Here is a 27,585-nt window from a genome sequence, read left to right as displayed (position 1 = left end):
AAACGCCCTATAAAAGATGCAAAATAATAAGACTTAAAGTCCGGTAGCTCTAATCCACCCTTCTCTAAAGGTAGTTTTAGTATCGCTATTGACCTCCTAGGTTTTTTATAGCTCCAGATAAAGCTGCTGCAAATTCCTTCCAGCTTCTTAAAAAAAATATTATTAACTCGAAGGGGAATAGAACGGAAGAGATATAAAAACTTGGGCAAAAGATTCATTTTAATCAGATTAATTCTTCCCAAAATATTCATCGGAATTTTGTGCCATTTTTTAAGCATCAACGTAGCTTGTTTAAGTAAAGGTTCGTAATTCAGTTTAATTATTTCATTTATTTTAGAAGATATTGTCACCCCTAAGTAAACAGCCGAGTTACAAAGCCCAGTGACAGATTGATTAGCTTGGTAGTTCATAATGGTTTGAGTTTTATTAAAGTTTAATTTGCAGGCAAAAAATGACGTCACACACTCAAAGACTGAACTCAGACCAATTTGTTTGTATATTAATATTATTTAGTTGTATTTGTTTTTCTAGAACTAAGCCAGGCCTGGTACAGCTAAGTGTAATAATACTTTGCAAGAATATTTCAGTTAAATACAGTTTGAAAGCAGTTGAATGCAATTGTATTGGTTACAGATAAGGCACTAGTTCATAAAACAGTTGAAATTACTTTTCAGTTACTATAGAGATTAGTCTGTATGTTACTTTTCAGATTGCTCTAACTTGGGCCATAGCCGTCAGTTGTAGTGGTGGTTCCAGGCATCAGGTTTCTTTGTCCCCAGCAGGCTCAGAGTCTGTCTTGGGAGTTTCTTTTGATTAGAGTGGTTGTTCACAGGAGATCCCATGTTTGAGGAAGGCAGTCAGTTCTCCCAGGGGTTCTGGAGATTGCTGCCTGCAGGAGAAGGTGACTTTTGACACTGGACCTCTTGAAACTGCAGAGGGACAATAGGGCTGGGGCCAAGTCAGTTCTTCTTTGGTCCTTCTTATTCTTAGGTTGCAGGAATCTACTTTTGTGTTCAGGGCTGCCCCCTAAATACTGTATTTAGGGGTCTTGAGGTCAGTAGCCAATGGGCTACCAGCCTAAGGGTGGCTGTACTTGATGTGCTCACTCCACGAGGGGGGTGGGCACAGTCCCTAACCCTGATTGGAGAGTGCCTGCCATCCGCAAGATGGCGAGCACCGAAGAGTGGGCTTCACCTCGCCTCCCCCACCTGAGGGGTGGGGTTGACAGAGGTGGGCACACCTTCTGGGCTGTTCTAATTTTTTCTGCCTATCTTCCTGCTGAAAGGGGGGAGAAACAGGAAGGGGGCCTGCTCCTGATAGCAGGAGAGGCTTGGGGTCATGTTATACGGCCTTTGAAGCGGCCCTGCCACAGATGGCTATTTCTGACCAGGGAGAGGTGTGACCACCTCCCCCCAGGAAATCCTTTATTTATGGGCCCAGTGAGTGATGACTCTCACCCTAGGGGCCCAGAAACTTGTCTCATGGTGGCTAGCTGGTGTTTACCAGTCAGGAAACCCACCAGAGGCGGGTTGTTTTTCAGGGGTATTTCTAAGATGCCCTCTGAGTACATTGCATATTAAATCCCACACTGGCATTAGTGTTGGTTTATTTTGGTGAGAAGTTTGCTACCAAACTTCCCGGAATTCAGTAAAGCCATTATGGTGCTGTGCAGTTCATAATGTCAAACTCCCAGATCATATACTCTTTATGGCTTTGTTGCACCTAAAATTTCTAAGAATGGACTTAGACACTGCAAGGGTCCAGTGTTCATGCAACTTTACCCTCACCAGTGGTAAAATGCACCCAGCTAGAGGGTTTCTTACCTATATGAGAGGCAGTGGTTTGCAGGCATGATACACAGGAATCTGTGACATGTCGGCTCTTCACTTTTCACTGCACCAAAACACTCAGCCTGCAATGGCGGTGTGCGTCTTTTAAAGTTACAGCACCTCTAAGGGCGGCACTGTATGTTCTGAAGCCCTTAGAGGCCTTCCCTGGTCACAGTGCCCTTGGTACCCATGGAAAATTTTACAAGCGACTTACATGTGGCCAGAGAGGAGCAAATTGGGGGAATACATGTATAGTTTTGGGAAAGAACACAAGCCCTGGAAACCTGATTGGTAGGGACCCAGGGCACATCAAGTCAAAATGCATCAAAAATCTGACAAAAAGTGTGCAGGGGGTTCCTGCAACAGAAACCCAGCTTCTTATGGTCCCCACTTGCAATCATCCCTGGCAAACCTCCAGCATGCTGTGTTCTGGCTTTTCCTTGCTTTACCTCCCACATATACCCTTGGTTTGTTTTCATGGGAAATCCCAACCAGCCTCCCTTTATGTCCTGTTCCCCAGAAAGGCGATTCCTTACTATTGACTCCTTCCGTGACAGCCACCATATGGGTCGTATACTCTTCCACATCCTGGTGGTCTCAGTCTGTGCACAGCCAGGCTTACATCTTTTAAATTAAGCCCTCGTCATACAATAGCAAGGCATTCCCTTTCTATTTTAGCTGCACCTTGTTCACTTTCTGCTGGTGTAAGAACTGTTGTGCTCTGCAAGCACTTCTCCACAATCACGCTAGCTAATGTTCTGAAGGCTGAAGCCAATTCTCAATGTTACGCTCCACTCGCTGCTTCCATGTCTCCCTCTTATCCTCATCCTTCTTATTCTGCACTTTTAGGTCTAACCCTGCCTGGAGTACTTCCAACAGTGAGAAAATGTTTACATACGCCTTGCACCAGATCCTCTCTTGCACAATAATGGTATCAGGCTGGCCAAACCAGTTTCCCTAGCTATAACTGGTGGGTCACCTGGTGAAGGCCTGAAGTATTCACTTGCGGGCTGACTTTCTCACCCTAATGCTTCTCTGCCCCAACCCAGGCCTTTGTGAGATCGTTGGGCACCTGTGCCTTTGGCTCTTTGCCTACTGTGTCACCTATTTGCTTGTTGGCCGCCCTTGCTGCTTTTGAGGTACCCTGTTGCCTCTCCGCATTGGGATGTCCTACTGCCGCCCATCCTTCCTGTGATACCACCTGTGGTTTACCCACAGCTGGCGCGGTCACTTTTGGTGCCCCGTTGCCAAGTCTTGGCCATGCACCCATGCTGTGCCAAAAATATGAGGGCACTGGGTGGTGCTAGAGGGCTCACGGGTCCGGTCAAGGCCACCATGGTGCACAGGCAAAAGGGGATAATCCCTGTCCCCATGTCCCTGGCCCACCCTGTCATTGCCCTGTGAAGTCTTGGCTGCCCTGTAGCCCCCTCCCCACATTGGATTGATGTCTCAAGGCCCCTTGCATTGTCCTATTCAGTACCCCCACTTGCATTGCATAGTTAGCAATTCCCCCTGTTATGACCCGGTGGTACAAGGTGCACTACCATCGCTAGGCTGCCCCCCCCCGCCCCACCCACGCTGTGTGCTTGTGGCTCACCATTATCTCCTGTCTTGCCTTTGGTCTATTCTGCTATGGGCTTTGTGGCCGCCGTCGTATTGGCTAGAGGCGCCATCATCTGTCCATGATCACTCTCATCCTCATTGTGGGATGACCTTTCTGGGGAGGGCAGTTATGTTGCTGGCCTCCTCACCCTAGTCCACACCTGCTGCTTCTTCATAGGGTTCCCCACAGTAGCCGACGTTCCGGCTGCAAGCTTCCCTTTGCGAGGACCCCACCTTTGTGGCCCCTCAGCCCTCTTGCTGCCAGTTCCTGAAGGGTCTCCAGCCCTGTCCACCTGGAGCACCACCATCACTTGCTTGCTGCCCAAGTCTTTGTGCCGATTTGCCACAAATGTCCACATTCTCTCCAGTACCTCTTGCAAGTCGCTGTCCAGCTCTGGTCCCTCATATTTCTTCTGGTTACCGCTTCAACATTTCTCTGGTTGTGCTTCTCCTTCGTCGTCCTCATCTTCGCTCCTGTACCTGGCAGGCTAGCAGCATTCCCTCCCAGAGCCACCAGGACAAGTGCCAGCACAAAGAGTACCAGGCATGGTACCTTGCAGTGGGAAATTGATTTGGCCTTGCTCTGCTCACACTCACACTCCAGTTGTGGCTCCTACTCCTAGTACTTTTCAATCCACCCAGACGAGCTTCACTCCAGCAATGCCCAGCTCTCCAAACACAATTTTCTTGCAGCTAGGATTGCGAGCTGCTTGCCCTATGTCCCAGTCACCGTCGGGCCAGTAAAATACAATGATTTGCTGGCCCTTTAAGAGGTGGGGTAAGTGGCCAAACCATTTACCAGTTGCCTTTGGAGCAAACAGGTGACTCCTGAGCTCTTCCACGCTGACCAATATACACTCAGCGCTTTCCAGGGCTTTGTTTATGCCCACTCTTGGTTCTGCCCTCCAACCCCCTTGTACAGGTTTGTGGCTGGTTCCCCATCGGTCCGGCTGCACCTTCCCCTCCTGTGCGCTTACACAGGTAATGCTGAAGTTCATTAAATACAGCTTGCTTGTTCCTTTCATCGTACGCGCATCAATCCCCGACTAGTGTCAGCAAAGGGTGAAAGGGCTGCAGTGTAAACACAGCAGAGTTGTAACGCAGGACAATGTTTTCTAATTTTATCGGTAGGATTAAAACAACAGCATGGATGTAACTCCAAGGTCACAGTGATACAGAGGGGCAAGCCAGCAAATTATTAGGGAGGGCCTTGGCATAGCCGAGTCAGTGGCCCAACGTGGCCCCAATAGCCCCAAACAATATATTTGGCATGTAAATCATGCAGCAAGGGAATTGTAAAAATATGATAAAGACTCTTCAGAATTAAAAAAGAATGTGTATATCTTTAACTTATGGATTTTTTTTTTAGGTACACTGTATCAAAGCATTTAGTGCCATTATTGGCAACAAACCCCACCCACACAATAACAGAACATGCATGAATAAATAAATACACAACACAACTTTTGTTTGGGAAAAATATTGCTGCAGATTTATTCCATACAAAAATATGCAACATGGTGGGTTATTTTATGGGCGATCCAAGGGCAGGAAGCTGTTACCAACCTATGCTGCCCTGCCCGCCTGATGAGCCATGCACTGTGGAGAACCCAATCAGTGCTTCACCTTATGGGGTGATCCTCTTTCCGGATCACGTGACACATTGGTTCCTTATTACTCACGCCCCTTTCAGGGCAGAGCTTAGCAAGGCAAGCCCCCGGTTGTTCAGGCCCACAACTGCCCATAGGACTAACGGGGTACCAATGTAATTCTTCCAGGACCCTCCCTTGAGGCTCCTGGGATTTGGCTATGGCACCGCTATTGTGCTCTTGCAGAGGTACCCTTCTGTACCCATATGCTTCCAGATCGCCCTGTAACTTCGCCTGCAACGACAAAGAAAACATTACATCGATCTATATACTTTGCCTGCCAGCCCATGCCGGGTGAGTGGTAGGGTGGGAGACGGCGTATCCGGCGCAAAGAGAACAGGTCGAGGAGATGGGGAGGCATAAATACCCTCCCCATCTCCTCGACCTGCCGGAAGTGACGCGCCTAGTGCCTCTAAGGCAAGGAGGGACTCCTCCCTGAGTCCCGGCATTAGAGGGGTGGGTTAGTGCCTAAATTGCAGTAAAAGGCCGCCCTTTTAGGGTGGCCCCCTTTGTTGGCCACGAGTTGCTGCAGAGTGGCGTTTATTGGAAGTGATTTGAACAAGAGCTTAGAAAAAGTCACGCATGTCCCCCACCGCCCTGAGGACAGTACCATTAGTGAACCTGGTGGTAGTTTTTTGCCATAGGTACCCCATATGTGGCCTAAGTTGTTATCATAGATGGAACAATATTACATTATAGGGAAACATTTCGTGGAGGTCTTTGCACAGTGCACATCCGGAATTTCCAAATGCGAAGACTAGGGAAAGAATATAGGCAGAGTGAAAATAAGGATCACACAGTATACTCAAGTGGTTAGGTCGGGCTTCATCCCATCTTTTCTGATTTCATGTTATACAACTGAATCACTAAAAGGGCATTTCTATTTATTCTGCCTTTGAGAGACTGTGGGGGGGGGGTGGGGGGGGGAGACGTCAACAACAACATGAAGGCTCGGCTCGTTTCTGGCTCGAAGATCCAAGAGGGCCTTTAGCTGAAATGAGCCAGACCCAAGCATCCTGCTCGAATCTGCAGTGTCCAGCCCACCTCTATGCAAAACCATGAATCCACTGAGCTGTCACGTGATCATGTTGCAACTCATGCTTGCTTAGCTTTTTGTTAACTCAGAAAGGATATTTTTTTCTTTGAAACAGAAACAACTTTTTGCCCTCAGGGTGTTGTCTTTACAGTATCACTTGTACATATTTAGGAAGTATCTTGAACAATATAGAAACGTCCTCTTTCAATTAGGACCATTCAAACAGGTCTTAACTTGAGGATAGTGAATCACACTTCAGCAAGTCTCGGTGACTCACTGGTGCCTTGTCATTGGTTTGGATGTTTTTAAGTTAGTAAAAGGATGGTTCCAATGAAAAGGCTGCAGCTTGGCTGATTAATTGGACTAGAAGTGCTCTGACTTTATCACAGTATCAGATGGGCTGGGGGCGGAGCAGAATGGCTGAGGTCGCAATGAACAACGCTGCTGATGTCGGTAAATGAAGTAATTCTCTAAAGTTGATGTGCAGTGTACCTGTAATCATGTTGACTAGTGTCTACATTACTCCCGCCTTCAAGCGCTATGAGTAGGATGCCACACTTTGCCCATTGGGCATTGCTGATGGTGCTCTGCTGGCAAACAAGAGAGCAGGTCTCGCTTCCTCAGCGTGCGCGGATCTTCGATCTGAACTAGTGTAAAATATACATACGACAGGATAACTGAATAAGAGAGGAATTCTGAATGAGTGTCGCCGAGGGCACCTGGGGCCTCATTTATGAGAAATGACGCATCGCTGTGTGAAAGCAGCGATGCGTCACTTCTCAGTGCGCACTCCTTGCGACATTCCTGATGCGTTATATTTAATGTATGACGCATCATGTCGCAAGGAGTTACAGATACGTCAGTATTTCTGACGTATCTGTAAGCACAAAAGTGACGCATTGCTGGAGTGTGTCACAAAAGTGATGCAACTCCAGCAATGCGTCCTTTCACATGGGGCAAGCCCCATGTGAAAGGGCCTGCGTCAGTCTTACGCCTGCTGTGGGGCAGGCGCAAGATTTTGACGCAACAGCATCCTAAAAGTGACGCAGTGAAATCTCATAGATTTCACTGCGTCACTTCTACGACCCTTTCTTGCGTCAATACGCCCCCTTGCATACATTATACCTGGCGCAGGTATAATGTGGCGCAGGAGTTTACAAAGTGACGCATCTACCTAGATGCGTCACTTTTTACGCCACTGGTGCGTCACAAAAAGTGACGCACCGGCGGCGTAAAAGTGACGCACGGCCTCATAAATGAGGCCCAATATTTTACAGAATAGTGCCATAATTTGCAGACAGCACAGTCTCAATTTAACACACTCACAAAACGAAGAGCAGAATTAGGTGCAGGAGAGAGGGAACCATGAAACAGAGGCTAAAAACAGCAAACAAACACTTTGGGGGATTCAGGTTAAGCTTTGTAGAATCTTAAATCCTGCAGTGACGCCCACTCAGCTCTCTTCCCTATGCGATGGGGGCCACCTCGAGCAAGTGCAGGCAGGGAACGAGTCGGGGGTACACGCGGGTACACGGCGTCCACCCATTCTTTACACAGGGTGGTCGCCGTCCCCCCGGCCAAGACGTTGGGCCCCGTTGGGTATTTGAATTGGCTGTTTTAGTCTGTATTGCCATTTTGCACAATACATATCTAGAAATGCAGCATTAATGAAAACTGTATCCTGACCCACAAATTAATCTATTAGAGCTGGGCAACCCCATCAGGGTATGCATTCTGCAAGCAGGACGCTTGGCATCTTAGAGTCAAATAATCAATATATTTCATGTATTTGTAATTAGCAATAAAACGACATAAACCCTGCTTCAGTAGAAGGCATCAGCTGCCCTTACTACTGTTTAATGTTCATGTGCTGCTCCCACGAATCAGGATGAGGAGACTAACATCCTTCTGTGAAACCCCCTCCAAAACCATATACGTACTCCATCTATTGGTATCAACCTACATCAATAAATTGTAATAATGTGTAATTTTGCTCCGTGATACGCTCTATGGTGTTTAGAAGGTTTTACTCCAATGTGTTCAGTAGGGAAATCTAAGCAGTTGTTGTCAGTTTAGGTTAAATTATTTTATTTAACCAGTAATTACATCCATTACATTCGTTAACGCACACTTTATGCGTGCACTGATTTTGTTTCTCGTTACAGGCCTGCAGCAGGCAGGTCGTTGTTATACATCTACTGATTTTGTGTCTCTCCACAGCCCTACAATTGGCAGACGTGGTTAATCTGCAGATCCCTGCAAACAGAACCGCACACAATACGAGCGTATACAGCGGCAAAGAATTAATATTAAGGAGAGGCCAGCCTTTTAAAATCATTGTGAAATTCAACAGAGCTCTTCAGAGTGGAGAGAGCATCGAACTCACTGCAGAGACCGGTGAGTATTCTAACAATCTTCAAAAACTGTGGATTTAATGTCAGTGTAAAGTTGACTACACAAGAATAATAATAAAGGTGTAGTTTATTAAAAGAAACACAGGAGCAAGGTAGGTAACATCCTACACAGGACTTCTTCCTCAGCAACTACCACAGTTGCTAGGAAGGGAAACTAGGATACAATAGAACATAGGATAACAATTCTAAGAATACTTAAAGGGACAACATAACAGTCAGGTATGTAATCCTAATGTCTGTAAAAGTGGATGCTTAATGATGAATTTCTAGTAATGGTATGGATGTTTATCTAGAACTCTTGACTGATGCACGTTATAAGATGGCGGCATCAGTACGGACAGTTGTTTTGCTTGAAAGCCCTGTTATTTTTTTTACCTAAATTGGAGTTTGTAATCAAATTTACTATATATGCTAGATTGTTTGCCCTCTATTTTAATCATGCTTGTATTTTGTTTTATTGTTCTAGTCTTTTATGACTAATCATCGAAATAAAGACTTTTTGATTGATTGATACTAGTCCAGTTATACACCTCATCTGGGCAATAATAAAAGTGGAGTTGGTAAAGTTCTGAAATTGCTTTAATTTGTGATGTAAAACAAATAAAGCAATGGGTTTCCAGCAATTGGTCTGTGGAACAGAACAAAAAATTGCAGACATTGATCGGTTTCTCACAGGGAGAAACCCCCTTGGCAGAAATGGATTTTACACTGATTTATCATATGAATCCAACCACATAAAAGTGTACAGGCAGAATCTTATGTGAAGCCTGTTTCAATAATAATGTAGACTCACTATATTTGTAATTAAGAGGTCTACAACCACTTCTGGGATTTATAATAAATCTTATGGGCGACAAACAGTTATTTAAATTTTCCATGTAAAATAAACGACAGAGCCCTAGAAACTATCTCTGAAAGAGATGAAAATCTTCAGAGGGGGACGGTTATTTGAACACAGTGCGAGATCCATGATGGGGTCAGCTAAAGTGGCAATAATCTGCCACCCTCTAGTTTCTACTTTTCAATAATTTATGTAATAGTTTGGTTTAGTTTGAGCAGGAAAAACACTTGTGTACATACATTCTGAAAATACTTCTTGTAACAAAGCTCTAAGAAATAGGGTCTTATGCTGACTCTTTTACAAAATCCTGTAGAAATGATACCTAAGGTCAATTACACCTCGTGTTTTCTGAGGCCATCCTACATTCAGGCAAAAGTGGCTTCTTCAAAAGATTATGGGGTGTATTTGCAGGCCCCTTGTGCCGCTGATGTGTTGCGTTTCATGACACACTAGTGGCGCAGTGTGCTGCCCCATTTTTACAAGGACACGCAAAGCCACCCTGCGTGGCTTTTTGTGTCATTGTAAATATGGACCCTTTTCACGCAGCACTTTGCATAAAAGGGGCATTCATTGGGTGTTGCTGTGGGTGTTCCCATGCAACACTCAAGGAACATGACACTTTCCCAGATTTACGTGAAATAGTAAACCTGGGAATGCGTCAGAATGCTACGCCACACCAGGGGAGGAGTATGGCATTGCAACAAGAAGATTTGTTTTTATTTCTCCTCATTTTTTTTCTTTCTATGCGTGCTGCTTTCTGCAGCGGATATGGAAAGAAAACAACTCTCATGATTGATTGTGTGGAGGAAGGTGTCCCTTCCTGTGCAAAAACAAACTCCCTGCAAAGCCATTGTGCAAGGGTGCCTGCATCAGTGCATGGCAGTAACTGTGTGCCTGCGCAGGGGGGAGCACAGAGATCTGTCATATCGTTGTAAATATGAAGCATCCCTATGCCTTGAAATTGGCGCGGTGCAGCAAAATGGCTTGCATCATTTTCTCATAAATAAGGCCCAATATATTTTGTTCAGGATTGAAATTGAAACTTTTCATATTGTGATTTAGAGCTAGATTACGAGTCAGTCACCTGTTTACGCACCGATTGGAATTACGGGTTGAGTGTTATTCAATGCTTCCGATAATTATCAGCTGTGGTAAATATCTTAACCTTTGTTCATTTTCGCCAGCTTAAACCTGTTGAAATTTAACCGGGGAAAACCATACCGTACTTACTGTATCATGTGGATATGGCTGCATTGAACACCAATATCGAAATGCAATTCCCCAGAAACTCGTAGTAGGTGCTGTTTATCTCACCCAATAAATAACAAACTGCATGGTATAATATTTACCTGGTGAAATAAATAGCTCTACTCATTTAATCAGAACCTTACTAGTCTAACTCTGGAGGTTCCCGGGTTAAGAAGGGGACAGCAGAGTATGTAATTGATGATCCTCACTTTATTGGAGAACACCTCCCTATATAAAGGTCAAATTCCAAATCTCAACTAAATCCAAATTCTTTTTCCTTCTTCTTGGGAGAGAAACATGAGCAAATTTGCTGATTGTCCAGTCCACAGAAATATATGCCATCCCACTATCTGGGGACCTCCCTTCGCCAGAATGAATGCCATCTGATCATAATATTGTTTCCCTTCATTCTTGTTCAGACTGCTAATCTCCACTGATGTTTCTTGTCATTGCCAGTGAGGTATCAGATCCATTTGCATCAGAAATTTGTACCTGGCCCAATCTATAAATACAACTACAACTATGAAACAAAACTAGGTGCACCCTACACGCATTATTTCCATCTTGGCAAATGCTTGGATAAACTCAGTGGCACCAATCAGCTAACTTTGATTAACTAATGCAAACATTCACTGCACACAAAATAATTATTCGGTAATTTTTATTTCCCTTACCTTTAAACTGAAACATTTAAACAATACATGGCGCATGGTTCTGTTATGGCTGGAGAAAATTCCTAATGAAAATAAAGTGCCTTTTTACATATTTTAGCAAAGTCCTTTTGTAGCCAAATTGGGTAGATTAAGGTTATGAAGTTGCCTTCACATTTTTGGCATCTGCTCTTTCTGCATCTTCAATCACCAAAATCTAAAGTTGTAACTTCGCTGTCTCAGTCAGCCTCTATGCTGAATATGTACAATAATAATGCTTGAATTATATCTTATATTAACTTGATATGGTATTGTGAAGTCCAGAGTTTTCTTTATAAAGTTTTAACTAAGACTTTAGCTAATGTGGACAATTGAGGCAGTCTTGTAGGGCAAACTATACAAGAGGTAGCTTTGTTGCTCAGTAATGCAGTGGCGCAGCTGTTTGTTTAGTGTGTAGTAAGATGCGACTCTAGACCTTCAGGAAGGCATTACCAGTACTTTTGCTTTTAATCTCAAAATGAAAGTGATGCTCTCCCTTTTTACAATAAAAATTGAGGTACTTCATACCTGTGTTAGCTCACTTAAAGCATGGGAACGTGTGTTTGAATTAATCTCAGCCAATAGTAAACACTGGGGGCTGCTTTCTAGCCCCATGCAAATCGGAATTGGTCTTTCCCCAATGGGAATAGTGCAGCTTGAGCTGCCAAGCCAGAGTCTCTAGAGATGGGAAGGCAACAGTGGCGGCTCCTCGAGGGAGTGCTGCGGGGTGGTGGTGCAGGGTTGGAGGTAATAAAGCCCGGGGCCGAACGGAGTTAAGTAATAAATAAATAAAAAAATTACATTGCACGCGCTGCATTGCCATTTGGCTAGGGAGCGCATGCAATGTAATTTGTTTTATTTATTTATGTATCTACTTAACTCCGTTTGGCCGTATGCCAGAGTTTACTACACCCCACCTGTCGCCTTCCCTTAATTAATGACAGGAGCCGGGAGCAGGTTGTAACACGTCTTTATTCTTCTATATCTGCTCCGTAACCTACTCTCCCATCCTACCCTTCCTCTTCCTACCCCACGCCCCTTCCTGTCCTGCCTATCCTGTTGCAGACAGGGATCAGGCACTGACGATATGACACCTCCCCCTTTTGTACAAAGTCTTACTGTCTCTTAGACCTCTTCAATGAGGCGCCTTGGCCGTCTGGTCTGTCGACTGGGACGATGACGCTGTTCCGGCGTCTTGGCTCGGTGGCTCATGGTATCGTCTTGTCTTGCCGGGCTGGGACAATTTCGATCACTGCTTTCGCTTCGGCTCTCTGAGTCAGTGAAGCACTCACACTGTTGGCTTTCATGTTGCCAGTCGGAGTTACATTTTTTGAAATGTGAAATATTTCTAGTTATCCGTTTGTGGTCGGCCTCTGCCGTGATCATAGTTCCTTTCCTACTGCTAACCTTCAGAGGATGAGCAAAGTAGCGGCTGTCCTCCTTTGTTCTTCGGTCACGTCGGACCATCACCCAGTCTCCTTCTTGGATGTCAGTGTCTCTTGCGCGCCTGCGCCGATCAGCATAAGTCTTCATTTGTAGTTTCTTGTCATAGTCTATTTTGACTAGTGTCTTGTGATCAACATTTGCAGTACGAGGTTGAAGGGCGCTGTCCAGAGTGGGCAGTCGAGTGCGAGGGACTCTTCCTAGCATCAGAGTGGCTGGGCATTGGTTAGTAGTATTGTGAGGCGTGGTGCGGTACGCCCGCAGCACCTCATTTAGGGCTTGTTGGATGTCCCGGTGAGCTAGTTCCGCTTGCTGCACTGCTTTCTTCAAAGTCCCCATGAAGCGTTCCAAAGTTAGTACATAACCCAGGGACTTTCCTTGTGTTTTCCCATGAAGCGTTCCACCATACCGTTTGCTTGGGGCCATAAGGGTGTGATCTTTTGATGTTTAAAATTAAGGTGTCATGCGAATTCTTCGAATTCGTGGCCATTAAACGGTGGTCCGTTATCCGACTTGACCCATAATGGAATGCCCCATGCTGCGAAGGTTTCGTCGAGGACGGGAATCACTGCAGTCGCTTTGGTGGATGATACCAGGTGTGCGAACGGGAATCGGGAATATTCGTCCATGATGACGACAATGTATTGACTTGATTTTAGAGGGCCAAAGAAATCAATTGCGACTTGCTACCATACTCCTTCTGGTAATTCGACATTCGTAAAGGGGCCGGTGGTTCGTCTCGGCTTACCAACTGACATGAGACACAGTCTTTGAGTGTGGCCTCCACCATTTGATCGAGAGTCGGAAACCAGACACGTTCTCGAAGAGCCTTTTTGGTGGCACTTATCCCTCTATGGCCTTCATGAGCGAGGTTGATCACTCCTTGTCTTAGTCTTTGAGGAATTACGATCCTCTCCCCTATCAGGATCAAACCATCTTCGCTAATGGACAGCTCCTCATGAATGTGTTTGAACGCAGTCAGTTCCTGGGAACTCGGGCCAGAGTCCTGAGAAGAGTCTTTCACTTGTCGCCATGAGTTGTTGCGTATGCGATCTGTGACGTCTTGTATGACGGGGGCCTGGGCAGATGCTTCTTGAATCGCCGCTAGGGGAACTGTAGGTGGACACGCCGTGTCGATGACAAAGTGGATATATTCTTCAGCCGATGAGCATCCTTCACTGGTGATTGACTGAGGGTGTCGGGACATGTAGTCTGCCGGATTTTCAGACTTCCCTGGCTTGTGAACAATTGTGTATATATATATAGTCCTGAAGTCGTAATCCCCATCGTTGGATATGTGGGGGCATCTTGACCTTGGGATTACCAAAGATGGTGACAAGTGCTTGGTGGTCCGTGATGATGGTAAAATGCTTGCCATATACAAAGAGATGGAAATGCTCGCATGCCCACACCACCGCGAGGCTCTCCTTCTCCGGTTGGGAGTACCGTTTCTCAGTGCTAGTAAGACTGCGACTGGCATACGCGATGATTTGGCTTTGTTCTGAGTCTTCCTGGTATTGCGCCAGAATGGCGCCAAGGCCCACCGGGCTGGCGTCAACAGTAATTTCAGTTAGTTTCTTTGCATCAAAGTAGGCCATGTTGATGGCAGAGCTAACAGCTTGTTTGATTTTGTGAAACGAATGTTCACAGGCATCCGTCCAGGCAAAGGGCTGGCATTGACGGGTGAGCTCTCTTTGGGGATGGCTAATAGTAGCGAAGTCCCGGATATATCGTGCACAATAGCTTGCCATTCCGAGGAAGGAACGGAGGTCACTGACGTCTCGTGGTGTTGGGGGGTCCGCAAGGGCTGACACCTTTTCTGGATCCAATTTCATGCCATCCCTGGAGAAGATGTGGCCATAGAATTTCAGGGTCAATCTGTGAAACTCACATTTCTCGGCATTTAAAGTCAGGTTTGCATTCAGCAGGGCGTGACATACCCTGTCTAGGGCCGTGTCATGTTCGGTCTGATCCTTGCCAAATATCAGTAGATCATCGCTGTAGTTGAATGCATTTGGTATCCCTTGAATTACACGTCTGATGGCCTCTTGGAAGATTTTGGCAGCTGAAGAGATGCCAAAGTTCAGACGCTTGTAGCGGAAAAGTCCTTGATGGGTTGTAAAAGTAGTGATATAGCGTGACTTGTCTTGGAGCTCTAGCTGGTGGTACCCCTTGTTAAGATCTAACTTCGAGAGTACTGTGGCTCCGTTGAGGCGAGCGATCATATCGCTGATGTGCGGTCCTGGGTGGCGTTCTCTCTCAATAGCCATGTTAGGTGCACGCATGTCCACACACAGGCGCACTTTGTTGTCTTGCCTATTCTTAGGTACTACCACTACGGGCGATACCCACGGAGTTGGCCCCGATGTGCGGTCAATGATGTCAGTCTTTAGTAGGTCTTGGAGTTCGTCATCGACAGCTTGCTGTAGGTGAAATGGCACTTTCCTGTGGTGTTACGCCACTGGTGTCACTCGCTCGTCGATGTGTAGTTTTACCTTGAATTGGTTTAACTTCCTGAGCCCCTTGAAGAGATTTGGAAACTTCGCAACAATGTCCGGGGCATCTTCAGTCATGTAGAGGAGTTCTACGAGCTTCAGTCTTTCAGCTGTTGGCAGGCTGAGAAGGCAGTCAGCCACATCTGGGCCTTCCACAACGTGAATATAAGCTGAGATTTGGCGGTCTTTGTACAATAGGGTCGTATTAAAACGGCCCAGGCATGGCAGTGGTTTTCTGGACATCCATGTGAGTATCCGGACAGCTGCGGGTTCTAATTTAGGTCGTGGTTTCATGCTTTGGTATTCAAGTGCGCAGATGTAGTTTAGGGAGGCTCCCGAGTCTAGGACAAACTTTGCCCAGTGTTCTCTTATCCGTATGTCTAGCTTCGGATATCTTTTCAGCCGGTCTGGGTCGGATACCCTACAGATGTATTCGTCACTGTCTTGTGACACAGGTGTGCGTGACGATGACTCGCTGAATGTTGATTTCCGTGATCGGTATGAGCTCGTAGACCTGATACTCGACTGAGAGGAACTAGAGGAGCGGTCTTCTCTTCCCTTCACTGCATGAGCGTGATGCTGTGTGGTAACTCGAGGTTTGGATGATCTCTGCACCTAGCGTTGAGTCTGACAGACGCTTTCAAAGTGGTTTTCCCGGCCACAGCGATGACATCTCTGACCGATAGCTGGGCATTGTCCTGAAAGAGGATAGTCCTGGCCGCATCTGTAGCACGCGGGTGCATTTTTACTGGACTTGGTGTGTCGCGATTCATGCTGTGATGGTGGCCTCCGGGAAGACGTGACGTGTGTCGGCTTACTTGATCTGTGACAACCTGTCCGGTGCTTCTTTTCCTTGTGTGCTTGCATTCTGAATGCTTGCTCCTTCCTCTCAGTCTTATTGGTTTCCATCTTCTTTGCGTGATCTTCTGCTTGGTCGTTAATTCGTGTCATTTCTTCTATTTCTTCAAGGGTGTAATGCTTCTTCAGTAGTCACCGCCGTAGCGATTCAGATTGGCAGCCTTCAATTATGCAGAGCCGCAGTGCATCTTCAGTGTTGAAGTTGTCGAATTCACAATTGCGGGCTAGCCGCCTGATGCACACGATAAAGTTGCACATGCGCTCATCTTTCTCTTGGGTGGCTAGATTAAATGTGTAACGTTCGTAGTCCAAATTGTGTTTGTGTAGGAATCTTCGGTCGAGGGCTCCCTTGACCTCATCGCAAGGGGCGGTAGCCGCATTAGGCAGTTCTTTGATAATCTGCGCAACATCCTTCCCTACCAGGTTCCGCAGGGCTATTAACTTTTGCTTGGGGTCTTGTACTTGAGACCCAGTCATGTAGTCTTCAAAATCCTCGGCCCAGCTCTTCCACTTAGGTCCCATGCTGTTGCCGGACGTCAGTTCCAGGTGGTCCGGTGGCCGCAGGTATAGCACTCCCATGAGTGCCTGAGGGGCAGGTGCCGGTAGTGGTGGGTTGCCTAGGACGGCTGGTCTGCCTCCTGAAGTGCCTGTCGAGCTAGTGACCGACATTTCTGCTTGTGAAGTCACTCAACAGGCTTCTGGTGCTTACTTTGATGATTTTGATTTCCCCAGTGTCCACTTAGTGGCTTGAGCACATTAGTTTCGGTAGTGCCTGACTCTAAGATGGCCGACACCAACATTTCAATGAGTTCCTGTGGGGCGCCTGACTCTAAGAGGGCCACCGCTCGGGACACGTGGTCTCTGTACTGGCTGGTGGTTATCACTCTTTCAGTCTCTTAATTAGGCATTTATCACTCTGCAGTTCGTCCGTTCAGGGTTTTGGGCGTTTGTGACTCACCCTCTCACTCCTGAGCGTGGTTGGCTGCCTCCGGTGCACTCTTTGTCTTCGGTGCCGGTTCGCACCAAATTCGTCATTTTCTTTCCTCCTTCCCGCTGTCCCCGGGTGGCCTGCCAAATCAGGAACATGTAGAACTACCGTCCGGTAGCATGGGCAGGATTCCGGAGTGAGGGTACTGGTAGCATTCACACGTGGTGCGTGGAGCGATTTTGTTTCTGCACTCTCTGCATACCGCGCTGACACAGGCTGCGGGCTCGCTGCTCAGGCCGTTCATGGACGGCAGGGATTTTAGGCGTGTGGGGTCTCAGCAGGGATCCCACCCTCGTCGCCAGTGTCGCCTTCCCTTAATTAATGACAGGAGCCGGGAGCAGGTTGTAACACGTCTTTATTCTTCTGTATCTGCTCCGTAACTAACTCTCCCTTCCTGCCCTTCCTCTTCCTACCCCTCGCCCCTTCCTGTCCTGCCTGTCCTGTCGCAGACAGGGATCAGGCACTGACGATATGACACCACCCTGCCCCTACCCCACCCCACTGCCCCATATCCCTCCCTCGAGGAGCCGCCACTGGAAGGCAGCAGGGCTACTGTGTTCTATGCCTATCTGTGCAAACCATCACTCAGATCTGTGGCTGCCAAGTGTGCAAACTCTCAGATCAGTGATTTGCATGTCACAGATTCGAATCTTGGCATGGGTAACTCGGCCCTCCATCCTTCGGAGGTCAACACCTTGAGTTCCAATACAAAAAGCTGTTAGTGGTAGAACATGTTGTTTACAATCCCTTGAAACGAAGAACATCCTCAATTAAAAGAGTCTAGAAACAAATCATTGTATCAAGTTTGAATGTTGTCATTCCAACTACGCCTGCAAGAAAACCATTGACGCATTACTTTCTGTTTCACGTGTCCTTTACTTTTTCAGTGTCCTCTCCAAAGACCAAGTTTCCCCTACCCAGCTCAGCGGCAAAAGGTTCCTGGAGCGCAGTGCCGGAACATGGGCCCTCAAACACCATTACTTACACCATCCTCAGCCCCCCTACTGCCAGCATAGGACGCTACGACTTGAGAGCCCAAATCTCCTCCAGCATCAAGAGTTCAACCATCAAACTCGGCCAGTTCATCTTGCTCTTCAATGCCTGGTGTGCAGGTACCAAGTACTTTTGATATTCATTTCACTATTTTTAGTTAGTTAATTCTTTATTGCTTGATTAACAAAAATCGTTGCAGTAAACTTTTAAAACTTATACAATAGAAACACTATTATTTCAATATTGTCCAACTTGCTCCCACAAACCAGGGTACCACAACAGTTTACAATAGGTTTCACAGAAAGAGTAAAACAAAGATATTATTAAAATAATGATATCCTTATCTCACAACGTGCCATTGACTTGAAAGAAAGCACTAAATATGAAAGTTGATGTGCGGATTTATTTGCATCTTCTCTATAGGATGCCCTCAAAACATAATTATCTCTAGGTCATGTCACAGACAGATGAACTGCAGAAAGCATCCGAGGAAAGCGAAAATCAGCAATGCTTTTATTATCTAACAAAAATCTAATAATACAATATTAACAAAGCTAATAATGTTTGCTTTGATATTGCGAAAAGGGTTTCACAAATTCATTAGTCCCTAAAAAGCAGGCACATAGTTCAGTTAAGTTTGAAAAAATAGGGTCTAAGAGATGACCTTTCATATGTGTGTGAATTGTTGGATCTTAGGATGGAGTTGATAGGCTGCTAGGTCAAGTGCTAATTCCCCAGCTGTTTTATCCAATAGGTCATCAAAGTGCAGATTTAGGTCACCAAGAAGATTAAAGTTAGGTGAGGCACTGGCCAGGGAGAGGGTATTTTAAAGTAGCGAGCTACAGAATTGTCCCTATGCTCCCGGGGGGCGATTGATAAGGATACCAGAGAATGATCTTGAGGGGGTAAATTGAATGGTAAAGTGAGCGTTTTCACAGTCTAAAATAGGGCTGTCCAGGATGCGGCAGGTTAGAACGTTTTTATAAACGATTGCTATTCCACCGCCTTTGCCATTAGTTCTGTCAAGGTGCTGGATCAGGTAACCGGGGGAAGGGCTCGCACCACGTCAGGGCCAGAGTTTGGACCAAGCCAGGTCTCTGTGAGGATCAGAACGTCTCGATTTGTGTCCTGTAGGAGGATAGAGATTTCCAGAGAATGTTTGGGTAAGGCTCTGCAGTTCAGTAGGGCCATGCTAAACGTTTTGCCTGCTGGGTGTTGAGATCCCATAGGTGAAAGCACGTAAGAGCAGTGGGTGCATTTGATTTGCAGGTCCTCCCTGACAATAGAGTGGGTGCATAGTGAGTTTGGTGCCTGCCTTATTTGGAGTAGTTTTTCTCTGGGGTAGCGCCGGAGAGCTGAGGGTGTTGGGGCAGAGATACCTGGCCCTGGGCCCGGTCAGGCGCGGAAGGGCGTAGACAGTCTTGCCTTTGGTGCGCCTTCAATGAACATTGAAAGCTTGCACTGGAAAAGGCTGGTGAGCTGGGGTCTTTTACGGACAGTCCTACCTGCCACACGCCACACGCCGCTGCTGGGGCCCGCACGCTGCTTGTTCCCCCCGCCGCCGTTGATGTCCATCTGCACGGCTGCCGGGGAACTACAGCTCCCAGCAGGCCGAGCGGGTCACTTCCTGGTCCTGCGCGCCCGGAGGCGCTGAAAAGAGGAGGCTCCCACTGAGGAGAGGGGGGTCTTTTGCTGACAGTCCTACCTGCCACACGCCGCTGCTGGGGCCCACACGCTGCTTGTTCCCCCTGCCGCCGTTGATGTCCATCTGCACGGCCGCCGGGGAACTACAGCTCCCAGCAGGCCGAGTGGGTCACTTCCTGGTCCTGCGCGCCCGGAAGCGCTGAAAAGAGGAGGCTCCCACTGAGGAGCGGGGGGTCTTTTGCGGACAGTCCTACCTGCCACACGCCGCTGCTGGGGCCCACACGCTGCTTGTTCCCCCCGCCGCCGTTGATGTCCATCGGCACGGCCGCTGGGGAACTACAGCTCCCAGCAGGCCGAGCGGGTCACTTCCTGGTCCTGCGCGCCCGGAGGCGCTGAAAAGAGGAGGCTCCCACTGAGTAGCGGGGGTCTTTTGCGGACAGTCCTACCTGCCACACGCCACACGCCGCTGCTGGGGCCCACACGCTGCTTGTTCCCCCCGCCGCCGTTGATGTCCATCTGCACGGCCGCCGGGGAACTACAGCTCCCAGCAGGCCGAGTGGGTCACTTCCTGGTCCTGCGCGCCCGGAGGCGCTGAAAAGAGGAGCCTCCCTCTGCGTCGTGGGACGCGCGTGGGACCGCGCCGGTCTAAGCCCGGGCAAAGGGCGGGCCCTCTGTGGCCCTCAGAGGTCTGAGGAGGACGGGACGGGCCACCCCCTTTCGATTTTTGCCTTTTGCTCAATGTAAAAGAGAGGTATTGTAAACTAACTAATCCATTAAAGTGACTGTCAGTATTCTTTCATTGGTATCCCCTACTGGACTACCCTTTTATCTTCCCATTGTCAGACTATTGGTTTACGTGCACTTTTGCTTAGCCCCCTGTCATACATATATTTCCATAAAGCTATCTATATTATGACTGACAAAGGGCTTCGCACGAATACCAACCCCCAGGGGGGGCAACAGAAAGGGACATTGGACAACTATTTAATTAGGACCACATCGGCTAATGAGTCTGTTATAGAAAGAGTAGAAAAGAGTCTCTGTATAGAATCCACATCCAGCAACCGTTTAGATATGGAGCCACCAGACCAAACACAAACTTTTTCTTTACTGGACGAACTAAATCTGCTCTGTATAACTGTGTATACCAACGTTGAGAACGGGAATGATTTAACAAATGCTCCTGCAGGTGCATTGCGAAATACTAGTCCCCAGTCTATTACCACTTTTCAACTAAACTCAAGCCATCCTGGTACTCCTTTTATATTAACACCTACAGACACTACACAACAGCCATTAAATGTTCAGGTACCCTATCCAAATAGAAAGTGCAAAGGGCCTAAACAGAGGGGAAGATTAGCTAAAATACAAAGATTTCATCAAAGTCCCTCTTCAGGCATTAACAACACCCCAAAAACATCTGAGGTACGTTCAAATCTGGAGCCGACTGCAAATACCACACCATCTGAACTACTGGCCCAGATTGAACTCCTGGTCAGGTCCTTAATTTCCCCACTGGAAAAAAGAATTGAGGCTATAGGGGAAAAGCTCTGCTCCATAGAGGAAACCACCAGGGCAAACCTAACAATCATAAAAAGAATTGAAGGAAATAATCAAGTTGAGACCCTAGTCACTACTGATATCCAGTGCTTAATTTGTGCCGGTGCTTTCCGGTGCTTAGCACCGGCACTTATTTACCAGGGCCGGGTCTACACTGCAGTGCCAACTCGCATCAATATCAGGACTGCACTCATGGCACGTCGTCATCTCATTCGTGTCAAAGTAAACATAATTGTTTCACTAACTGCGGTTAGTCAAACTCTGCAACAGTCTCCCAAGTATCCTGTTGAATAAGAGTGTTGTTGTGCTGAGAGCCGATTATAAATCCATATCCATGCAATGTTTTCTTCAGTTCCGTGTTGCCTGTAGGGGCTGCGTCAGCCTACGTAACCTTTTTTTTTTTAAATTAAATGTCATGTCCGGCACACACGCAACACATGCGTCACCGTCAGTAAAGCACCGTAGCACGACCAACGCTGCTTTTTTCTTCAGCGTGGCGATGGTCACCTGACCATGGGGCAGTAAAACAGACTTGATATTAGCCGAGTCTGAGGCCCGAGCACTCATCACTCATGCCACCTGACCTGCGCCGTGTGGGGCACCATGTGCATGAATACTAGTCCGGTCAGGAGGCTGGAAGGGCAGCAGGGTCTTGGCCTTTAACCCCTTTCTGTCTAATAAGGTTTAATTTTCGTTTACTTGACTCAAAATAAATAAACGAAATGCTGTTTTGCCGTGCATGACATGTCTTTCAAAAGCTGGTTATTTCTATCCTATGTCATCAAGCCTCGTGGCTCAGGTTATTTGTGCATGCAGTGGTGATTTCTGTTGCGGGGTACGGACAACTGGGCAACTGCATCTGTTTGCTGCATGGCCTCTTTACTTAGTTTGCCGGTGATGTTTGGCTGTATCCTAGATTAGTTTAACTTTAGCTTGATTTCCATTGCCATTCTAACATCGCTAGTCTGGCTTGTGCACATTCAGCTTCATTGATGTTTTTCCCCTGCTGGGGCTCTTGCCACGCTTGTCTGTGTTGTTTGCTTAATGTCCCGAGGCCCCGGAGCCCCCACTATGTGCAGAGTGTGGTGACCTTCATATAGTTTATATCTGCGGTGCTGTGGATCCTGGAGGCGTGCAAGAGTTGTTGGTGTGTACTTTATGTAGCAAGGGATGAATGAAGTCAGTAACTGACTTCCAAGTTCGAACCCCAGTGAGTTAATGCCCCATAAGCATAACATGTGACTTGAGAGAAAAATGCATCTCATATTACACACATTGTTCATATACAGCGCCCCCCTCAGCCAACCAATACCTAATTTATAAAAGTATATTCAACAATATGGATTTCATTATTATTTCTGTATTCCTTACATTTGTCATACGCTAGTGGCCCTCCTGCGATTGAATGAAAGGGGCGGGATTGTGTTATATATATATGTACAGAATAGATAATCTCAAGGAGATTTTATGTTAAGTAGCTGATGTATCATACTGCAAGATGTAGTGTCACTTTGTATTAAACATTCTTATGTCTGCAGCAACGTTCCAAACGTATGGTGCTGTAGGTTAAAATCTGACTAAAAAGAGATAAGATTTTACATTACACATATTTTTTACACCACAGCTGACAGCAACTTTCACCTCAAAAGTTAGACGTCAGACACACTTGGACAACAAGACACTAGCATGCACACAGAAACTAATGCGGGGAATGAGATTTTGGTATCAATTTATAATCAATTTAATAGTTTATCTCATTCGTAATTTTTGGACCGCTCGTATCTGTCATTGAGTAAAAGACCACCCCCACACAGGTTTAGTTCCGCCCCATTAAATGACGCCACTCTGAAGAACCACTTACAACTGATAAAGTTTAAGTATTTTTATATAAAAGTCAAATCTGAATACAAATCACAATCCTCTCAGGATAAATCTCAAAGTATACAAAGAATACAAAATCAATTCCAATCTCAGCAATTTAAAGCTTCGATGTGAAGTGGTTCCTTTGCGTCATCTACAGAAAGAGAAAATAATCAAGTTAAATCTGTCCCTACTCTATACTAGGTGACATCCCTACTTCGTAAGTTTCTTCCCTAAAAAGGTGTCAGCAGTTTGACTTCCAAAGAAGTTCAAACTCTCTTAACCTCTAAAGGTAACTTAAGTTTAAGAAGCAGTACCCTCTCTGCCTACCCATCCGCTCTTCTAAGGGTCCTCGGCCTACTGCTCCCTTGCGCTCTGATCTCTCTCAGCGCATCTGCTCAAGGCATCTACCCTTGCCTCGCTCTGAGCAATTCCCCTCGCTGTTCCTAATCTCCAATTGCTATCTTCTCCCCGGGGTGCTGTCCCTCAAATACACAATCACAGTGTGGGTGGAACGCCCCTTGACGCCCACCACGGACTTTCCCCGATGATGTCAGTTTCTGGCTCTTTCCATTGCTTCATCTCTTCGCGTCGTCCGTTAGGTTAACCCTTCTCCTTAGATGTCATCTTCATCTTCTTTGAGCAACTTTTAGTTGACACTTCATCCAAAGTCAGATAACCTTAAACAAGACCTTAACATTATAACTCTTTCTTTGACCTTACGAGATCCTGTGAATGGTCATTCAAAAACAAACTCAAATTCCAATCGCCTCCTCTCATGTTTAGGCAATAAACTTCGTTCGACATTTGTCACCTTAAATCTAACAAATGCTAGACTCTTCGGCTCGCACCTTCATGTAAAGACTATTCACGACTCCTGCGAGCCCACTAAATTACATACATTGGACTATGCTCCTGCGAACTCTTGGTTAGTCAGGTTATAATCACAAATGACCTAACTCTTCCAGTATTCCTAAAACTTCTTCTACACAGTATAACCTTTAACATACATTTATATGTGAACGCTTTTAGCAATTACGTTTCTTCTAGACGAATACGATTTTACATAGAATATAAATTCACACAGAATATAATTTCATACATAGAATATAAACCCTATACATGGAACATAACTTTACATAGAATATAAAGTACGTGGAATACAACTTTATATTCTCAATGGTTACTTCGTTATGTATGCTCTCTGCACGTTTCTTCACATTACATTTCTCTTGCCGTTTCTGCATTTAAAGTTACATACGTACATGAACTCTATTCTGCACGTTCTACGATCCGTAGGCACTTCTACATTAGCCCACTACGTATACGGCCTTCTAAATCTAGTACATTCTAACATGAATACAGTTATACATTTCCTATACCATGATATCATTTTAATTGACTTTATGCTATAGTCATCACCTTCACATTACGATATGCATTTCTTTCCTACGTTTATAACATATACGTCTAAATATGGCTACGATATACCTTATGTTCAAATTGCGCTCTCTCAGTTCCCCCCTTTGATGACTTTTAGGAGTCATCACTAAAAGCAATTTGAATATAATCCTTTATACAGAGCTAGTTACATCATTTCCTCTTTTCATCATTTCAAGTGCTCTCAAACTTTTATACTGTTGATCTTGCAAAACAGCTAATCTCCTTTCTTGTTCTTTCATCGATCTTTGTAACCGGTTCGACCTATACCATCTATATAGTTTCACCAATCCTAACAATGTAATTATGCAAATTAATACTATTAATACAGGTTTTACTATATACCATATAATACCTTTGCCAAGGTTAGCAAACCAACTCCCAACTTTTCCTACTCCATTGCCTACTTTTTCCCAAACATTTATTTTTGCCAAATCTTCGATTTCTCGATGAATCTGTGTAATGTTTCTTATAACCTTCTCTAGTGGTTTTGAATTATCAGGAATATAAGTACAACATTCCTGAACCTTCAAAGATTTACAAACTCCGCCTTCTTTTGCTAATATCACATCAAGAGCAAGTCGATTCTGAAGAACCATTGCTCTGATCGATTGCATCTCACCTTCTATTAGCATTAATGACCTTGCAGTACTTGCAGATAATCTATCCACGACTGTAGCTAGTCTCCTGATCTTAACATCGTTAAGTATTAAACCCAACATAGGAAACATCGCTCCAAATACGTCTCCTACTACTTCTGCATCTCCTACTTCCCTTTTCGTTCTTGTCAAAGCCTTTCTTTCTATTATCGCTAAATCCTTTGCATGATATATTTTGGGGAAGACAATTGCCAAGTAACACGAACCATACCAATTGTCAGGCAGTTTTACATAGGCATTTCTCCCACATACAAAATATACATTAGGAATAGCCTGCATCCCCTTCATAAAATCTTTCGTGTAGTACTCTAATTTAAAAGAGTGCTCGCAACTAACTTCACCTACAAATTCACTCTCATAATATGTCTTGCTTCGAGTTAAACATAACTTTCCTTTTTGCGTTCTATCCAGTGCTATTGGACCATTGCTTCCTTTCCTTTTATGTGCCTTCTCTTCTTCGGTCCAATCAGTTTTCCACTGTCCTGACATTTTTAAAATTTTCTGCCTTCTGTACCGATCATCTACTTGTCCTATAAACTTCTTTTCTACCTCTGACACTTTGCAAGTCAGATTATTTCTGCGTGCATATGATGTATCTAACGTATCCCAAGGAAGGAAGAATTTGGCTAGTCTATCCTCCTTTTTGTAATAGTCCCACTTATTCATTTGTTTATAATTCGGAACTTCAGGCAGTACCGAATCATAATTTGAAAAGTAGTACTCGAATCCTTCTTTACCATAAAATATACTAAGCAGTAAACTACACGTTATCCCATAAGTCAATGGGAGATGATGATATCGAATGCCCTCGTCTACAGAAGCCGGTAATTGCATACAAACATAGCAATCTTTGGCCTCCATGGCATCGATATATTCGTACAATAATTTTGCATATGCGTTTGACCTAAAGTTTCCCTGTGACTCATCTACGTGTAGTCTACGAGTTTCATCTGCTAGTAACGCCTTTTCATGTATAACATTGCTCTCCTCCTTCTTTCCCACAAGAGCAGGTTTCAAAGTCGTTACAAATTTTACATCTGCTATTTCTTTATCGTTTTCATGTCCTACTATGTATGATATAGTCACTACTGTAATTATGAGAAATATCACTACCGCTATAAGTGTACCTACTATACATTTGGCTTTTCTGTTTGGGTTGCCGTTCTCCATGTTGTCAAAACAGCGTGACTCTTTCTTTTGCGAAAAAGTTTATCAGTTCAGTCCTTTGTTTGCCTTGTTTTCTTCTCAGTTCGTAAAGTGCTCTTTTATCAACAAAGTCTCTTTTTCGCAACAGTGTCTCTTTATTTTTAACAACAGACAACCCTAACCCTTCTCCGTCCTCTAAATGTAAACCCTAATTTTATTCTTCTTTCCACTCGGCGCTAGGTTATCTTCTTCTTTGTAGCTTATATACAAAAGTCTTTTATGCATCAACAATTATTCTTGGACCTGCAGCCCTTGCAACTAGTTCCAATAACTCAAAACGAATGACTTTGTCTTCTTCCTCTGATATTTGATGACCAAAGGTTGGAAATTGTAATCTGTTCAACACTAAATCCTTAATCCGACTCAAATATGGGGGTATGGGAAGTGTGAAAGTCAGTAACCCCTCAGTCTCGAGTCCAGGCGTCAACATCCATATCTCCACTGCCACAAATGGATCGAGATCGATTACTTTCACACTCTTCACTCTCCCAGATTTCTGTCCCCAAGACATCTGCTAGATAAGTCCACTCTGGGGTGGCGTACCTTCTACAGGGCACACGTACCCTTCTCGACCTTCGTGGACTCTCAGTTCCTGAGTCTGTCGTTTCTTCCTCCTGATCCGATTCTTCAGCGATCGGGACAAGAGTTCTTTCTTGCTTTTCTTCCGAGCTTGGCCTTTTCTTTCTCTCCGTCCAACTGGCTTCTTCGCTCCTTGTTCCTCTGCTCCTTGTTCTTGGACCAGTCTCTTGGTCACTCTCAGCTTGTTCGGTATCTGATTCAGTTTCCCCGTTACTCTCTTCTCCTGAGGCGACTTCGGTCTCGCTAGTGTCTTGACCTTCGTCGACTTGTTCCAACACAGTTTCAGCCTCTTCGATCACCTCCACAGCTTGGCTTTCCCCCTCTATGGCTTCTCTACTTTCCGCCGGATTCTCATCCGAGAGAGGAGCTGTTTCTTCTAGAGGTGTTGGCACTCTTCGGGTGTGTGAGGCATGTATCCAGTTCGGCAGACCTCCACACTTCACCGCTGTGTTCGTGACAAGTATGACTTGAAACGGTCCTCGCCAACGCACGTCTAAGCAGTTCTTCCTGACATGCTTTTTCACCAGGACCCAGTCTCCAGGACTCAGGTCA

The 27,585-nt window shown here is 45.7% G+C and overlaps 1 protein-coding gene across 1 annotated transcript in view; it reads left to right on the top strand.

The window, feature by feature from the left end:
* Positions 1 to 27,585, top strand: part of LOC147705972 (protein-glutamine gamma-glutamyltransferase E-like) — a 226,355-nt gene that overhangs the window by 17,512 nt on the left and 181,258 nt on the right. Inside the window, exons 2-3 of the mRNA XM_086932429.1 lie at positions 8,337 to 8,513; positions 17,980 to 18,204. Of these exons, the coding sequence (XP_086788555.1) occupies positions 8,337 to 8,513; positions 17,980 to 18,204 (402 nt within the window). The remainder of the gene's footprint in view (positions 1 to 8,336; positions 8,514 to 17,979; positions 18,205 to 27,585) is intronic.

This window comes from Lissotriton vulgaris, chromosome 7, assembly GCF_964263255.1.
Source record: "Lissotriton vulgaris chromosome 7, aLisVul1.2, whole genome shotgun sequence".
NCBI lineage: Eukaryota > Metazoa > Chordata > Amphibia > Caudata > Salamandridae > Lissotriton > Lissotriton vulgaris.
Note: the sequence above shows the minus strand (reverse complement) of the source record. Positions and strands in the feature narration are given on the sequence as shown.